This window comes from Bos grunniens, chromosome 21 (assembly GCF_055505025.1).
Source record: "Bos grunniens cultivar Pamir isolate PY7600 chromosome 21, Bosgru_T2T1.0, whole genome shotgun sequence".
Classification (NCBI taxonomy): Eukaryota; Metazoa; Chordata; class Mammalia; order Artiodactyla; family Bovidae; genus Bos; species Bos grunniens.
In genome coordinates, this window is record NC_141185.1 from 65,160,077 (window position 1) to 65,175,893 (window position 15,817).

Sequence of the window (15,817 nt, forward strand, 5' to 3'; positions counted from 1 at the left end):
CTTTAGTTTTCCCCATCTCAATAAATGACACCGCCACCCACCCTTTCTTTCAAGGCAAAATCCTAGAAATTATCCTGAATTTCTCTCTGCTTCACGGCCTCTAAAGCATTTTGTCAACACGTCCCCAACTTTGGCTCCTGCATATATCGTTGGGCCATGCTCCTCTCTCCATCCCAACCATCTTCACCTAGACCACCTAATAGCTCCTTGCTCCCCCACAACCTATTCACACAATAGCATGAATTAACTTTTCAGAATATAATGCAAGCCCCTCCCTTTCCCATCTAAACCATCCAAGTGAAAGCCGCTCAGTTGTGTCCTGCTCTTTAGAACCCCATGGACCATAGAGTCCGTGGAATTCTCTAGGCCAGAATACTGGAGCGGGTAGCTTTTCCCTCCTCCAGGGCATCTTCCCAACCCAGGAATTGAACCCACACTCCCGCATTGCAGGCAGATTCTTTACCAGCTGAGCCGCAAGGGATGCTCAAGAATACTGGAGTGGGTAGCCTATCCCTTCTCCAGTAGATCTTCCCGACCCAGGAATCGAACCAGGGTCTCCTGCATTGCAGGCAGATTCCCTACCAACGGAGCTATCAGGGAAGCCCAAAACCTCCAAAGGCTTTCTAATTCACTTAGAGTAAAATTCCATGACACCAGACACACATCTTCTTTCTTTTATTGATCTTCTTCAAGTTTCAAACTGATTTCTGTCTTATAATTTACCAGCTCTTCCCTCTGCCAAGCACACTCATCAATGACATTCCCAGATCTCAGCCCAAACACCACATTCTCGGAGATGTTCCCCAAACATCTAACAGAGAGAGGACATCCCCTCACCCTGCCTTTACCCTGCTCTATTTGTTCCACAGTACCATCACTAGCTGAAGCCCTCTTTTTAAGTATCTGTCCCTCTCACTAGAGCAGAAGCTCCATGAGAACAAGCATCTTCACTTTTGTGCTTCCAAACATTCAGAGTCCAGGCCCAAGGCACCATGCACATTATTTGTTGAACAAAGGGATGAATCCTAAGTGTATGGGATCATTTTGATGAGCCAAGATCACTCCCGTGAACATAAGGCTATGATATCTGCTCGGAGCCTGTGAAGGAGCGCTACTGCTGGCCTGTCTGAAGATTACACTCTGAGTTTTGCTTCGCCTGCTTTCAGCTGTCGCTGTACTGCTAACCGGAGAAGGCGATGGCACCCCACTCCAATACTCATGCCTGGAAAATCCCATGCACGGAGGAGCCCGGTAGGCTGCAGTCCATGGGGTTGTTCAGAGTCGGACAGGACTGAGCTACTTCACTTTCACTTTTCACCTTCATGCATTGGAGAAGGAAATGGCAACCCACTCCAGTATTCTTGCCTGTGAATCCCAGGGACAGGGCAGCCTGGTGGGCTGCCGTCTGTGGGGTCGCACAGAGTCGGACACGACTGAAGCAACTTAGCAGCAGCAGCAGTAGCAGCACTGCTAACATCTATTGGTGCTCCCTCTCCTCACTGGAAGCATATGGCAGAGCTGAAGAGTTGGTAATGATGGTGCTCTCCCATCACATAAGTGTACCAACTTCAGTGCAGACAAATGTATCTCCTTGAATTTTTCAAAGGCTTTTATAGCTCCTTTCTGAATCTCAGACAGTTAGTAGTCCCTAAATCTGAATTCTGACACTGTCAACGTCCTAGCATAAAAGTACACCATAGTGTCATCTTTCTAAAAACACTGCCATCTCCTTTGACCTATAAACCGAACAAAAATTTTACTTTAATAAACAAAAATAAAAACATTGACTTTTTTTCCTAAGGTAAAGAACGTATTCACCTTTCAGCGGAAATGTAGAACTCAGTGCCAAACTAGAGTTCTACCCTGTGCTAGAAGATTCAAGCCAACTTTTATACCGCGTGAAATTTCCAGTTTAAAAGCTGAGTGTGGACTTTTGGCCCAGGCTGCAAAGCACAGCAAAGCCATAATTATAAGTTACATCCTATAACCTCCATCCCAATTTTGGCTTTCCCCAAAAGTTCCTTAAGGCTAAAATCGTCTTGTGTCATCTCCTACAGCCAGTCTAATCACAATGTTGACAGGCTGAGGAGGAGAGGACCTTAACCAGAAAGGCTGGGTCCACCCCCAGGCTCCAACTAATGTGACTACTTAAGATCAGAGAGATACAAGAAGAAGTATGCAGGAAAGCTGACAGAATGACTGAACAGAATATACCGTTTCCTGGTAAGGGTTTTATCAAAAAGGCAGAGCTTCCACAAAGAAGGGCCAGAGGACAAATTATGTTTTTACTTTTCCCTAGCTGCCTTAAAGAAAATAAACAATGAGATAAAATCCTACATCCAAGAAAGATGAGGTAGGAGATTTGGAAAGGAGGCCAAGCATAGAGCCTCAAGCATGGGTTTGGGGAAGATCATTTCCAAGTGTTAAATAGTATCCAGTTTGCAAACCATTTTCTGAGTACTGCTGGTGTTACCAGGACCCCTTCTAGTTTGTGATTTTGTATCTATGAAAAAGTATTTGCTTGGGGGGCAGGGAGTTACATGTCCCCTATTTGAACAAACCACTTTTGGTAACTGTCCCAAACTTGTGATTTCAAAAAACTTGTCACCGAATTGGAGTCATATAGATTTACTTTAAAAACCACACTGTAAACAATGTATACAGCTCACCCTCAATTTCTGATTATATATTCCTTTTTTTTTTCCCAAAAATCAAATGCTTTTTTGATGTACACCTAAAACACTGTAAATCAACTATACTTCAAAGGAAAAAAAAAAAAAAACCCCACAAAACAACAAAAAGCACAACTCCACCTAATTCAACAGATCTGGGAGAAAAACATGATCTGCATGTTTGTTCCCAAGTCATGATCTTAGTCAAATTTATGCTACCTTTTCTAACCTTTTCAGGCACTCAGTCTCCTTCTGGCAGAACCTAGGTCATGGACTTAAACAAGATCCAGTGGAAATATACAGGAATGGGGAATCAATGCACTGAAAAGGCAGACATTCTCTCCTGCTCTCTACCTTCCTTTTCAACCCTTTACCTCCTCCTCTAGAGCAACGGAGACCCAAATATGCTTTTCTCCTCACAACATCTAATGCCTGAAAATTTAGTCCAGGACTACAGTTAAAAGCTGAAGTTATAAAGGTGATGGTTATAAATTAAGAACCAACAACAACCAGCTTGGCCTCGCTCAGTAATGACTGCTCTAAGAGTCCATTCCCAGCAGACCTCTCAGGTTGGTTTGCTCTGTGGTTGGATGAATACCAAATCTTATCTGTAGAGTAAGCGTTTCTGTACTTCACACATATAAGGTTTCCATTAAATCTCTTTACTGAATCTATTAATACATCCTTCTTCTACCTCAAATTCATTCCAATATCATCTCTCTTTCACTCTTCTAAAGATTACTTTGGCTAATCCCTTTGTTAATCCTGAACATGATTCCAGCCACTTTTCTGACTCATATGGCCAACTAGGACCCAGATACCGGATAACACACACGTCACTAAATTGGGCTAGTTAACAAATCTACCATGAGCCAAGAACTGCTTTTCCCAAAGGTTCTTTTTCCAGTCTGGTGGGGTTGAGTGTGCAGCGTGTACCCCTTCCATTTACCAGAATGGTTCCAGCAGTGAAAACTGCAAGTGGAAGGCCTCTAACCAAATTAACTTACACAGGCTCTAGTTCTGCAAGGCCAAAAGTGCAGCTTTCAGAGACTCGAATAATAACCCCGCTGCCACCACTATCACCAGCATTGTGCTGAGTTTTCCAAACACTCTTATGGGTGTTTGGAAATGTTCAGTCGTGCTTTTTCAACAAAAGAAAGGACTTGGACAAGAAAAGATGAAGCGCGGAGCACAAAGTTCGCGTGAAGACTACACCCAGAGGGGCCAAGCTGGTCCACTGGACCCCAAAGCCCCTGCTTTTGAGCGTTGCGCTCGCTATACCGCCCCTGAGCCCGCTGCCAACGCCCGGCACGCCCCGCGGGGCACAGCGGCCCCACGGAAGCCCAGCGAGCACCGGGTCTGGGAAGCAGGCAAAGACGCGCGCCGCAGGCGGGCCGCGGGGCAGCGCGCTCGGATGCTGGACGCCGCCCGGGAGCGGGGACTCACCTGAAGGCCGCCACCGCGCGGGTCTGCAGGTACTTCTGTGCAGTCATGACTCCCACGAAGAGAAAGTTCCTGTCGCGCGGGACGCCATCCTGGGCCTCGCCATGGGGCCAGAGCCGCTGCCCGCGCGCATCCCCGCGCGCCCCGCCGGCCAGGGGCACCGCGGCCGCCTGCCCGGGCCGGCAAGCCTCGGGGCTGGCGCGGCGCCGCGGGCCCGCCCGCTTCAACTCGGAGGCGCGGGGCAGCACGAGCCGCGAGGCCAGCACGAAACCCAGCACGAGCCCGAGCAGCACGCTGAGCCAGGCGCGCCGGCCGCGCACGGCCATGCCCGCGCCGCTCCGCCCGCCGGGCCGCCGCCGCCGCCGCCGCTCCGCGCGCCCTCAGCCCGCCCGCCGAGGCCAGCCCGCCCTACGCGGCCCCGCCCGGGCAGCGCCGCGGCTGCGGCGGGCCCGCCGTGCCCATCGCGGAGCGCGGGCCGTCCGCAGGCCCCGCGCCGGCGCTCGGTCCCGCTCGCGCGCCCCCGCCTTCAGGGGCGCAGCATGCTCGGCGCGCGCCGGCCGCGGCTCCCCGGCCGCGCCCCGCGCCCCGCGCCCCCCGGCCGGCTCGGCTCCCCGCGCGGCGCCCCCCGGGCGCTCGGCTCCGCTGGCGCTGCGCGCGGCGCGCTGATGTCCGTGGCCGGCGCCGGCGCGGCCGCTGCTCATCGTCCGGCTCCGCGCGCCATCGCCGCACGTCACGCACGGCGCGCAGGGGGCGGTGCGCTGTGGCCCCGCTCGGGATCCGTCCGCGCCGCGCGATTGGCGCAGCAGTGAATGGGGGGCGGTTCACGTGGCGAAAGTTTGCCCAAAAAAGAAAGCCCAGCTCGGGGCCCCGCCCTCGCGGTCTGCGGCGGCCCCGGGCGGAGGGGGCGTGGGTCGGGCTCGGCGCCGCCTGGGGCTGGGAGCAAGGCGCCCGGCCGCCCGTTACCCGCCCCGCCGGCTCGCGCCGGGCATCCCTGCCGCGGCGCGCGGCGCTGCCCCGAGGCTGTCCCACCCGGCCTCCGGCTGCCGCGAGACGCTGCGCCAGCGTGGATCTTATCAGGGATTTCTAAGAAGGGGCTTCTTGGTCGTCGAACACTGCACTCGTGGGGGACGAACCGCGCGTTCCTCCTGCACACACTGTCCTCAGACACACTCGCCTCCCCATGCCCAGCCCTCCAGCCGGGCGGACCTCTCCGGCCACCTTCCCTGCGTCCTTCCGATTCACACTGTATCTTTGTTCCCGCAGCTCTGTGGGTACGAGCGAGCATGTGTAGCATAAACAGCTCAGGAGCCGTTTGAAACGTGCATGACTGCAGAATGAACCGTGAATTCAGCTACCTTGTTCTCTGCTACTAGTTTCTAAGCTAAAAAAAGAAAGAAAAAGAAAGCTATACTCAGTGTCCAACCTTCTAACACTAGCAGCATTTAAAGGATGTTGAAGAAATGGTAGATGGTGTTAATATGCTTTTTTTTTAATATATTCTATGTAGAAACTCATCAGTTAGTATCTCTAACCTGAGTCTTTTTTTTTTTTTTTTAACATAATCTATCCGTAAAAGTGCCGTGGATTTCTAAAGACAGCTTTTGATAATCGGCTTCTCTATGATGGATTTTGAATTTTATGCACTTCTTCTTAAAACAGATAAGGTAACAAAAGCTGATGAAATGACCACACAACAAATATTTGTGTAAACAGTATTATTATTTAGTCGCCAGTGTGTTGGAGTTTTTTTTTAAATGAAACTCCCAGACAGCACAGTAATTCCCTTGGCCTGACAGGTTCCCGTCATTTAAACAAATGAACCCAAGAATTAGGGACAGAAAATAAGCATGCTTGGGTAAACCTTGGATCTTTGTTCATTGCTGAGATGACCAAATGATAAAATATACACAATTTAAAGTGCCATCTTACAGGAGAGAGATCATCTCTGCAGTTAAATAGTGGTCACTCTTGGTTTCTTTGGATATCAGCACTTTCTCTGGCACTTGTGAATTGTGCCAGATATAGTTCGTTACCCACCTTCCCACAGGCTCCCTGGGTAGGTGATCCACATCTAAAAATAAAATACTCATTATACAGTGAACACAGGATTCCAACAGTGGTCTTGAGAAAAAAATGCAGAATTCATAACCATGAATTACAGACTCAAAAATCAGCCAAAGGGGTTTCCAGTAAGACCATAAGCCACAAATGCCAAGTTCCCCCAAATTCAGCAACAGCCTCATAATTCACAATGATGTCCATAAAGCACAAATCTAGCTAGGTACAGATGTTCAATTTTTTGACATAATGATTTCAATATTTTCTAACTTGCTTTAAATGTCTCTGTTTCCTCATCTAGACTAAAATCTGATTTAAAAAGCACATAAATGGTGTGTTGTTGTTCAGTCACTCAGTCATGTTCAACTCTTTGCAACCCTGTGGACTGCAGCATGCCAGGCTTCTTTGTCCTTCACTAGCTCCTGGAGCTTGCTCAGACTCATTCATTGAGTCAATGATGCCATCCAACCATCTCATCCTCTGCCATCCCCTTCTCCTCCTACCTTCAAACTTTCCCAGCATCAGGGTCTTTTTCCAATGAGTTGGGTCTTCACATACATAGAAGTGCCACGGATTTCTTGACAGGTTTTGAGAACCAGCTTCTCAAGTGTCTTCTTCCCCAGCACCACAATGCAAAAGCATCAATTCTTCAGCGCTCAGCTTTCTTTATGGTCCAATTCTAACACCCATACGTGACTATCGGAAAAACCATAGCTTTGACTGAATGGACCTTTGTTGGCAAAGTGATGTCTGCTTTTTAATACGCCGTCAAAGTTCATCATAGCTTTTCTTCCAAGGAGCAAGCATCTTTTAATTTCATGGCTGCAGTCACTATCCGCGGTGATTTTGGAGCCCAAGAAAATAAAGTCTGTCACTGTTTCCATTTTTTCCGCATCTGTTTGCCATGAAGTGATGGGACTGGATGTCACGATCTTAGCTTTTTGAATTATGTTTTGTCCCCCTCCATTTCCTGGCTCCTAGGTCCCCGTCAGTTCCTAGGTCAGCAGCCTTAGCTGCACACCTGTAGGCTCAACAGGAGTGCGTGTTTCTTAATGTAGAGAAAGTAACCTATTTTCCATAAAGATTGAGCCTGAAGGTTCAGAGCACCTGGGTCAAGGGAAATACTACACAGGTCAAGTGCTCGGGACAATGGGGTGATGCTAGGCCAGGAGCAAGCAGGAGACTAGGGAGGGCGGGGTCATGTAGGTGCAGGCCAGGGTCTCCAAGAGCCTGCACGTTGCAGGTGGGGAAGCAGAGAGGAAGCTCCTGCACAGCTGGACGGTCTGGCTAAGACAGTTCTGGGGAGGGACCCAGAAGTGAGGACACAAGGGCCTCCTCAGAGGTCTGCATCAGGAGGCAGAACTCTCCTGTGTGGGAGGATTTCACAGCTGGAGGCAAGTGCCCAGAACCAAAGACTTCAGGAACAGCCAGAGGCCCCAGGGGCCAGACAAATAAGCCCAGCACGAGGTCCATCCAGAGACTGGCCCCACCGCAGATACAGCTGACACCAGCAGGGATCTGTGGCAGGGCGCGCCTCTGAGACCCCTGCCCTGCACACACGTGCCCCCTCCCCGGAACTCCCTCAAGGCTGCCCCTGTGTCTTCTTTTCCTTTATTTATTTGCAAAGGTGAGGAAGTCGGTTTATCAGATTTCCTGGCCGTTTCACCTCAGGAAACTGAGGAAAAAACTTTCCTCCAAGGAGCTGTTCTAGGAGCCCTCTTTGTTAAGTTGAAGTCATTAACGGTCTTTCTCATTTAAAAAAGGAATGGTGTTAACCATAATCAGATAGAGGTATTCAGTGAGGAAGACTCCTAAAGGCACACCCCACCCATGAGGCAGCCTGGGCTGAATCGGGGCCTCCCATCGAGTGTTGGGGTCTCAGCTTCCTTCTGCGTGGAGGGTATCCCCCCAGACAAGCATATGCAGACACCTCAGTGTCTTAGTTTCCTTGTGAGCCTTTCCACTAGTTCATGTTAGAAGTTTCTCCTCAGTGATTCTAGACAGATGATGAAAAATTTGTTCAAAAGTGCCACATCATCCAACTTCCTTTCTGTTTTCATGAGTGTGATTCATCTCTACCTACATTACTGAACACTTTCTCACAAATTGCAACACTGTTCCCACACATGTTACATTTTTTCCCTGTTCCTAATACATTGAATGCCTGTTACAGGTATAATATTTCATATAATTTGCAGCAATTTCTTGGAAACCCTTGGTAAATACCTCAATTGTTTGTTGGCAGCAAGCCTTGAACAACTGACAGAGTTCCCTGTAAGGGCTTCTTTAAAGACACAGCTACTAGACTCCTGCCTCAAACAGGGGGCAATGCAAAAAGTGGTCATAATTTTTAAAACCTTTAGAAATGCCTCTTTTAAGAAAAAGCAAATGCAGAGGAGGGAGTTATAATCTGTGCTTTCAGAAGGCTCTGTTCATTGCCTGCAAAGAAGAAAATCTATAATGACCATTTTACTAATATTACCACTTAACCTCTATTAACCCAATAAAACTTTGCTTTATTATTAATGCTGCTATTAAACTGACATTTAAGGTCCTCATTAGCTAATGAATTTTGCTCCCTGTTTCCCTTGTATTTGCAGCATTTCCAGCCAGATGCAGGAAACGGCAACTGATATGCCTTCAGGCTTCCACACGCTAATGGTTGCGACGCTGGTGTGCTAGAATGTACTTTATGCTTCCTTGTTCTGCTTATCAGCTCTGTCCATTCTTCTGTCAGACACTGAGTCCGCGTGTGTGTGTTTCTCACACAAGTGCAAGTGTTTGTGTGTGGGAGGGAGAGACGAGGAACTGAGCGCCACTCTGTGTGCTGTCCGGACGGGATGAGGAACTGAGCGCCACTCTGTGTGCTGTCCGGACGGGATGTAATCTTACTAACTAGAAAACGCTGGTGGCTGCCAGCACCAGGAAACTGCCTGAATGTTCTCTGGGAGATAACCTCACTGCAAAGGCTGGCGACAGTTTGCTCCTAGTCTAGGACTTAATCCTTGTGTAGCAGAGCAGTTTGCCTTTCCCATTCATTGCCAAGTAATGCCATTAATCTTTAAAGCCGTGCTGGAGTTTCCACAGCTGGAGAGTTTGCACAAAGACAAAGCTTCCATTTCTCAAGAGGGAAGGAGTGCCTCCCCACCCCCAGACACTGGTCAGCTGGCCTGCCGCCTTGCCACCTGAGGGCCGCACACAGTGGTGGTCAGGCCTGGGAGTCTCGTGGAAATGTTCCAGATGTGCAACTCAAACTCTCTTTGCTTTACTCAAGGCCTAATGAAGCATAAAATTGCCTGGGGTGGTGGAGTGGAATTCAAGCTGCAGAAGATTTAAGCTTCAAACTGAGGCAGCAGAAATTCAGATCCACAAACACATAAAGGGCAATGCAAGGATAAAATTTTAACACCATAAAACTGGATAAATGACCTCACTGCATTGATCATTTATTTGTACACCTTGTTGTCATGCTATCACGCTCTGCTCAGGCTAGGGTCATAAAGACTTCTATCACCCAGTGATGGGTGATAAAATTGTTATCAGTCATGGTAGTAAGGCCTCTACCCGAGTTTAAAATAAACACAGTGAGATGAGACATTCTGCTGGGGAGTCTGGAGAAAGAGGCTCTGAAACCGGCTGGGAGAGCCAAGTCCTGCAACTCGTCTGGACGGCAATTTCATCACAGTTGCAAATTACTAATGAATTTACTTTTGACTCAGCATCCTCACTGCTGAGAATTTTTCCTCCAGTCATACCAGTACAGAATGACACTTGTACTGGATTATTCTCTGCCACCCGTGTTTGATAGTAAACGATTAGACCTGTGTCCATTTACAGGGGAGTGAGGAAGTAAACAACTCTGTATCCATCAGAGAATGAGATATTCTGCAGATGTAAAACAGGGTGAGGAAACCCTCTCCTTTCTTTGATTGAGAGACTGCCATTCCGTTAGGACAAAAAGCAGAGAGAATAAGAATTTTGCTCAGGTCTTTACAACAGAACACTAGAAGAATACACACGAAATGACATGAAACCTGGGGTGGGTGGTGGGGCTGGTTGAAAGGAGAGACATAAGCCAGTAGTTCCCAATGGGTACTTTTAAATACCCTTCTGATTTTTTAGTGTGTGACTGTATTATCTATCCACCTCTCCAAAAAAAGTACCCATTTCCTACAAGTTGAAGCCCTAAAATGCTATTCGCAGATCATTGACCATTAAGACCATAGATTCTGACAACTTATTTGCTTCCACTGCTCTTGTTTAACAGAAGTGGAAATTGGCGCCAGTTAGCATGGTGAGAGCTGCCACCAAACCAGTCAGTCTGCCTTCTGGGCCGGAATGCCGCAGACTGTAAGCAAGAATCCCCCAAATATCTTCTTTCAAGCTTTGTCTCTCGCCCCCTAGGAACTGGTTAAAATGAGGTCTAATTTCTGAGGTCTAATTACTTTTACTTTCCCGTTTATTTCGCATATCATTATAAGTGTTCTTCCAGCTATGGAAATATTAAGAGCCTTCTCAAACCATCAAAATGGACATGCCTGTACTCATTTCAGGGAGAAGGCAGTGGCAACCCACTCCAGTACTCTTGCCTGGAAAATCTGGTAGGCTGCAGTCCATGGGGTTGTGAAGAGTCAGACACGACTGAGCGACTTCACTTTCACTTTTCACTTTCATACATTGGAGAAGGAAATGGCAACCCACTCCAGTGTTCTTGCCTGGAGAATCCCAGGGACGGGGGAACCTGGGGGGCTGCCGTCTATGGGGTCGCACAGAGTTGGACACGACTGAAGCGACTTAGCAGCCGCAGCAGCAGCAGTACTCATTTCAGAATCTCTTTCTCCATTTGTTTTGTAGTGGCTCCTCCTCGGACTTAATTTTTGGATCTCTCATAATTTTAGGAGCTCTTGCCACATCTTTTCCCCCCACTTAAAAAAAAATCCATCTTTCAAAACTCTTGGACTCTTGGAACACTACACAAAAGAAAGTCTGGAGCAGCTCTAGAACTTTGGGACAATGGCGCCCTCTTATGGTGTGTAGTTATTTCTGTCACCAGAAGGCCTGTACTCTTGGACTCAAAAGAGAATAATGTCGAGTATTTTATTTTATGGCTCCACTTTACCAGCATTTGCCCAAGTGATATCCTGGACTTGGATTTGTGACTAACTAGCTCAGGATACAGAGAAGGCAGTGGCACCCCACTCCAGTACTCTTGCCTGGAAAATCCCATGTACGGAGGAGCCTGGTGGGCTGCAATCCATGGGGTGTCGCTAAGAGTCAGACACGACTTCACTTTCACTTTTCACTTTCATGTATTGGAGAAGGAAATGGCAACCCACTCCAGTGTTCTTGCCTGGAGAATCCCAGAGATGGGGGAGCCTGGTGGGCTGCCGTCTATGGGGTCGCACAGAGTTGAACACGACTGAAGCGACTTAGCAGCAGCAGCAGCAGCTGATGATACTGTAAAAATGAGAGGAATTGAGCTCAGTCAGCTAGAAACTATCCCTTCCTTATATTTTGAAATTGAGTGAGACACTCTGGGGGAGTATAGGTTTAGCGCTCACTTCCCCTTCATGACTCTGATACCCAAATAGTTTTGAGAGCCATGGATATCTGCTTTCTTGTGGAAAATAGGCTGATTTCCTCAATATATGAAAAGTGTCAGCCAGTGTAAATTGATTGTATATGGGAGCAGATTCCTCCTGCAACTGTTCAGATTCACAGCTGCAAAGGGGTTCACATTGGAGAGGCTGTCTGCGGGCCCCAGAGCTCCAAATGTTTTCTTTGCGATTCTTCTCAAAAAGCCACCTTTAATCCTTCTGATTAAACTGCTGGTGGTGTGGTCAACTGCACACAGCGTTTGCTTTGGTTTTGCTCCCCGCAAGGAGGGCACCAGTTTCGACCCACACCTGAATTCAGAGGGCGCCCTGCACATGTGCCCTCTTGCCTAGCAAACACAAGAAAAATCTCATCACTAACATGCTTTCATTACCACAAACTAAAAGTGGCCCTCGACACACCTGGCCCTGATGCCGAACATTTCAGTGATGTTGAAGTGAACAGAAGGAAATTAACTAAACTAGTATAATTGGTCTCTGCTCTATATTTTCTGGATTTTATGATACTTTCCAATCTCTGTTTTATTTGGTTTACTGAGAAATGAGCATTTATGTCACTGCAAAACATTTTTTATTTATAAATATTTCATAGTAATGAAGCCAAGTTACAAGTGAGTGAACATCAGAAGGATGAGAAGCTGTGTTACTTCGGCTCAGATGTGGGAACTGTGCATGACACACCTGGGACAATGCCAGGCCCAAACCACCTCTGCTTCAGTCCTTGGTGAGATTTCATGCTGTCAAGACAGCAAAACTGACACAGACTCACAGATCCCACAGAGAGCTCTGACACCCCCATCAGTACCACCTGTGCCATCAGAGTCTAGTCAGGGGACAGAAACCTTGCCAGTCATTTGAACAGAAAGATTTTAAGTTTTATTGAGATCTAATTGATTTACAATAAACTGCACACATTTCAAATGTACAATTTGTTAATTTTTTATACAAGTATGCATCTGTGAAAACACCACCACTGCTATAAGCTGAATGTTTGTGTCCCCCTCCCAGTTCTTATATGCTGAAATCCTAAACTCTGAGGTGACGGCATCAGGAAGTAGGGCCCTTGCGATGGAGACCCCTCATGAATGAGACTAGCGTCTTTATAAAGGGACCCATACAGTTCTCTAGCCCTTCCCACTATGTCAGGACACAATAAGTCTGAGACCTGGAAGGGGACCCTCATCCAACTGTGCTGACACCCTCATCTCAGGCTTCCAGATTTCATGTGAGAAATACATTTCTGTTGTTTATAAGCCACCTAGTCTGTTGTATTTTGTTATATCAGCCTGAACAGACTGAGACAACCATGATCAATAACATGAACTCATCCGTCATTCCCAAAAGTTACTCCTTCCCTGCCCCAACCTCCATCTCGGGGACACTGATCACCATAGACTAGTGTGCATTTTCTATAGTTTTGCATAAATGGAATTATAGAGTACCTACTTTTAAAAATCTGGCTTCTTTCATGTACATTATTTTGGAGTCCATTCATGTTGTTGCATGTATCAAGAGTTCATTCCACTTTACTGCTGAGTAGCACTGAATTCTATGAACATACCAGCATTCACCTACTGATGGACATTTGTATTGATTTTGACTTAGGCTGTTACATGCAAAGCTGCTATGAACATTCATGTGGAAGTCTTCATATGAACACATGCTTTCATTCCCCTTAGGCAAATACTTAGGAGAGGAATGACTGGATTGTAGAGTACGTGATTTAACTTTTGAAAGTGAAAATTGCTCAGTCGTGTTCGATTCTTTGTGACCCCATGGACTGTAGCCTGACAGGCTCCTCTGTCCATGGAATTCTCCAGGCAAGAATACTGGAGTGGGTAGCAGCCATTCACTTGTCCAGGTCTCATGCATTGCAGGCGGATTCTTTACCATCTGAGCCACCAGGGAAGCCCTCAACTTAGGAACTGTCAAACGTTTTCTCTTTTTTTTTTTTTTTCTTCTAGCAGTGAATTTCAGCTCTTTCACATCTTCATCAACACTTGGAATAGTGAGTCATCTTTAATAACCTTTTTAATAAGTATGTAGTAGAACCTCATGGTGGTTTTAACTGCTTTTTCCTAATGACTAATGACGCTGAGGACTTTCTCATGAAAAGCTATCTGTATGTCATTTTGGTGAACTGTCTGTTCAATGCTTTTGTTCACTTTTAAAAAATAGAAAAAATACACACACACACACACACACACATATGTTACTTTGCAGTGCAGCAGGAACTGCCACAGAATTGTAAACCAACTATACTTCAGTTTTTTCAAAAAAGGTAGGAAATCCTGTCACACATGGATCATCCTGCTGCAACTCGCATGAACCTTGAGGGCATTATGTGAAGTGAAATGAGTAGATCACATAAGGACAAAAACTGTGTGATTCCACTTATATGAGGTTAAAGCAGTCAAATTCATAGAGACTGAAAGTAGACTGCTGGGTGCCAGAAGGTGGCAGAGAGTAAGAGGGAATAGTTGTTTAATCTGTAAGGTTCCTATTTTGAAAGGTGAACCTAGAGAGCTGCTGTATAAAAATGTCAATATTCTTAACGCTGCTGAACTGCACACTTAAAAAAACAGTTCAGTTCAGTCACTCAGTCGTGTCCAACTCTTTGTAACCCCATGGACTGCAGCATGCCAGGCCTCCATGTCCATCACCAACTCGAGGAGTTTACTCAAACTCATGTCCATTGAGTCGCTGATGCCATCCAACCATCTCATTTTCTGTCATCCCCTTCTCCTCCCACCTTCAATCTTTCCCAGCATCAGGGTGTTTCCCAATGAGAAAGTTCTTCACATCATGTGGCCAAAGCACTGGAGCTTCAGCTTCAGCATCAGTCCTTCCAATGAACACCCAGGGCTGGTCTCCTTTAGGATGGACTGGTTGGATCTCCTTTCAGTCCAAGGGATTCTCAAGAGTCTTCTCTGCTGTTTCTTAAATTCTAATGAGCCTGGGTATATGACCAGAGCATAAATCAATTTCACTTTGATTATCTATGCACGTTGATTAAAGGTGAGCCTAGGGAACTATGTTAAAAAGAACTATGATATGTAAGAACTTCATAATATATGTAAGAAAAAAAAAGCCAAAAAAAGAAAAAAGAGTCTTCTCCAACACCACAGTTCAAAAGCATCAATTCTTTGGTGCTCAGCTTTCTTTAGAGTCCAACTCTCACATCCATACATGACTACTGGAAAAACCATAGCTTTAACTAGATGGACCTTTGTTGGCAAAGTAATGTCTCTGCTTTTTAATATGCTGTCTAGGTTGGTCATAGTTTTTCTTCCAAAGGGTAAACGTCTTTTAATTTCATGGCTGCAGTCACCATCTGCAGTGATTTTGGAGCACAGAAAATAATAGTCTCTCACTGTTCCCATTGTTTCCCCATCTATTTGCCATGAAGTGATGGGACTGGATGCCATGATCTTTGCAGTTTTCTGAATGCTGAGTTTTAAGTCAACTTTTCACTCTCCTCTTTCACTTTCATCAAGAGGCTCTTTAGTTCTTCGCTTTCTGCCATAAGGGTGGTGGCATCTGCATATCTGAGGTTATTGATATTTCTCCTGGCAATCTTAATTCCAGCTTGTGCTTCATCCAGCCCAGTATTTTGCATGATGTACTCTGCATAGAAGTTAAATAAGTAGGGTGACCATATACAGCCTTCACATATGCCTTTCCCAATTTGGAACCAGTCTGTTGCTCCATGTCTGGTTCTAACTATTACTTCTTGACCTGCATGCAGACTTCTCAGGAGGCAGGGCAGGTGGTCTGGTATTCCCATCTCTTTAAGAATTTTCCAGTTTGTTGTGATCCACACAGTCAAAAGTTTTGGCATAGTCAATAAAGCAGAAGTAAATGTTTTTCTGGAACTCTCTTGCCTTTTCAATGATCCAGTAGATGCTGGCAATTTGATCTATGGTTCCTCTGCCTTTGTTAAATCCAGCTTGAAAATCTGGAAGTTCATGGTTCATGTACTGTTCAAGCCTGGCTTGGAGAATTTTGAGCATTACTTTGCTAACGTGT

The 15,817-nt window shown here is 46.6% G+C and overlaps 1 protein-coding gene across 1 annotated transcript in view; it reads right to left on the reverse strand.

Annotated features, from left to right (window-relative positions):
- The window catches only part of CHSY1 (chondroitin sulfate synthase 1), an 89,941-nt gene extending 85,500 nt beyond the window's left edge, over positions 1-4,441 (reverse strand). Inside the window, exon 1 of the mRNA XM_086364898.1 lies at positions 4,119-4,441. Coding sequence (XP_086221024.1) covers positions 4,119-4,441 — 323 coding nt within the window. The remainder of the gene's footprint in view (positions 1-4,118) is intronic.
- Between the last annotated feature and the right edge of the window lie 11,376 nt (positions 4,442-15,817).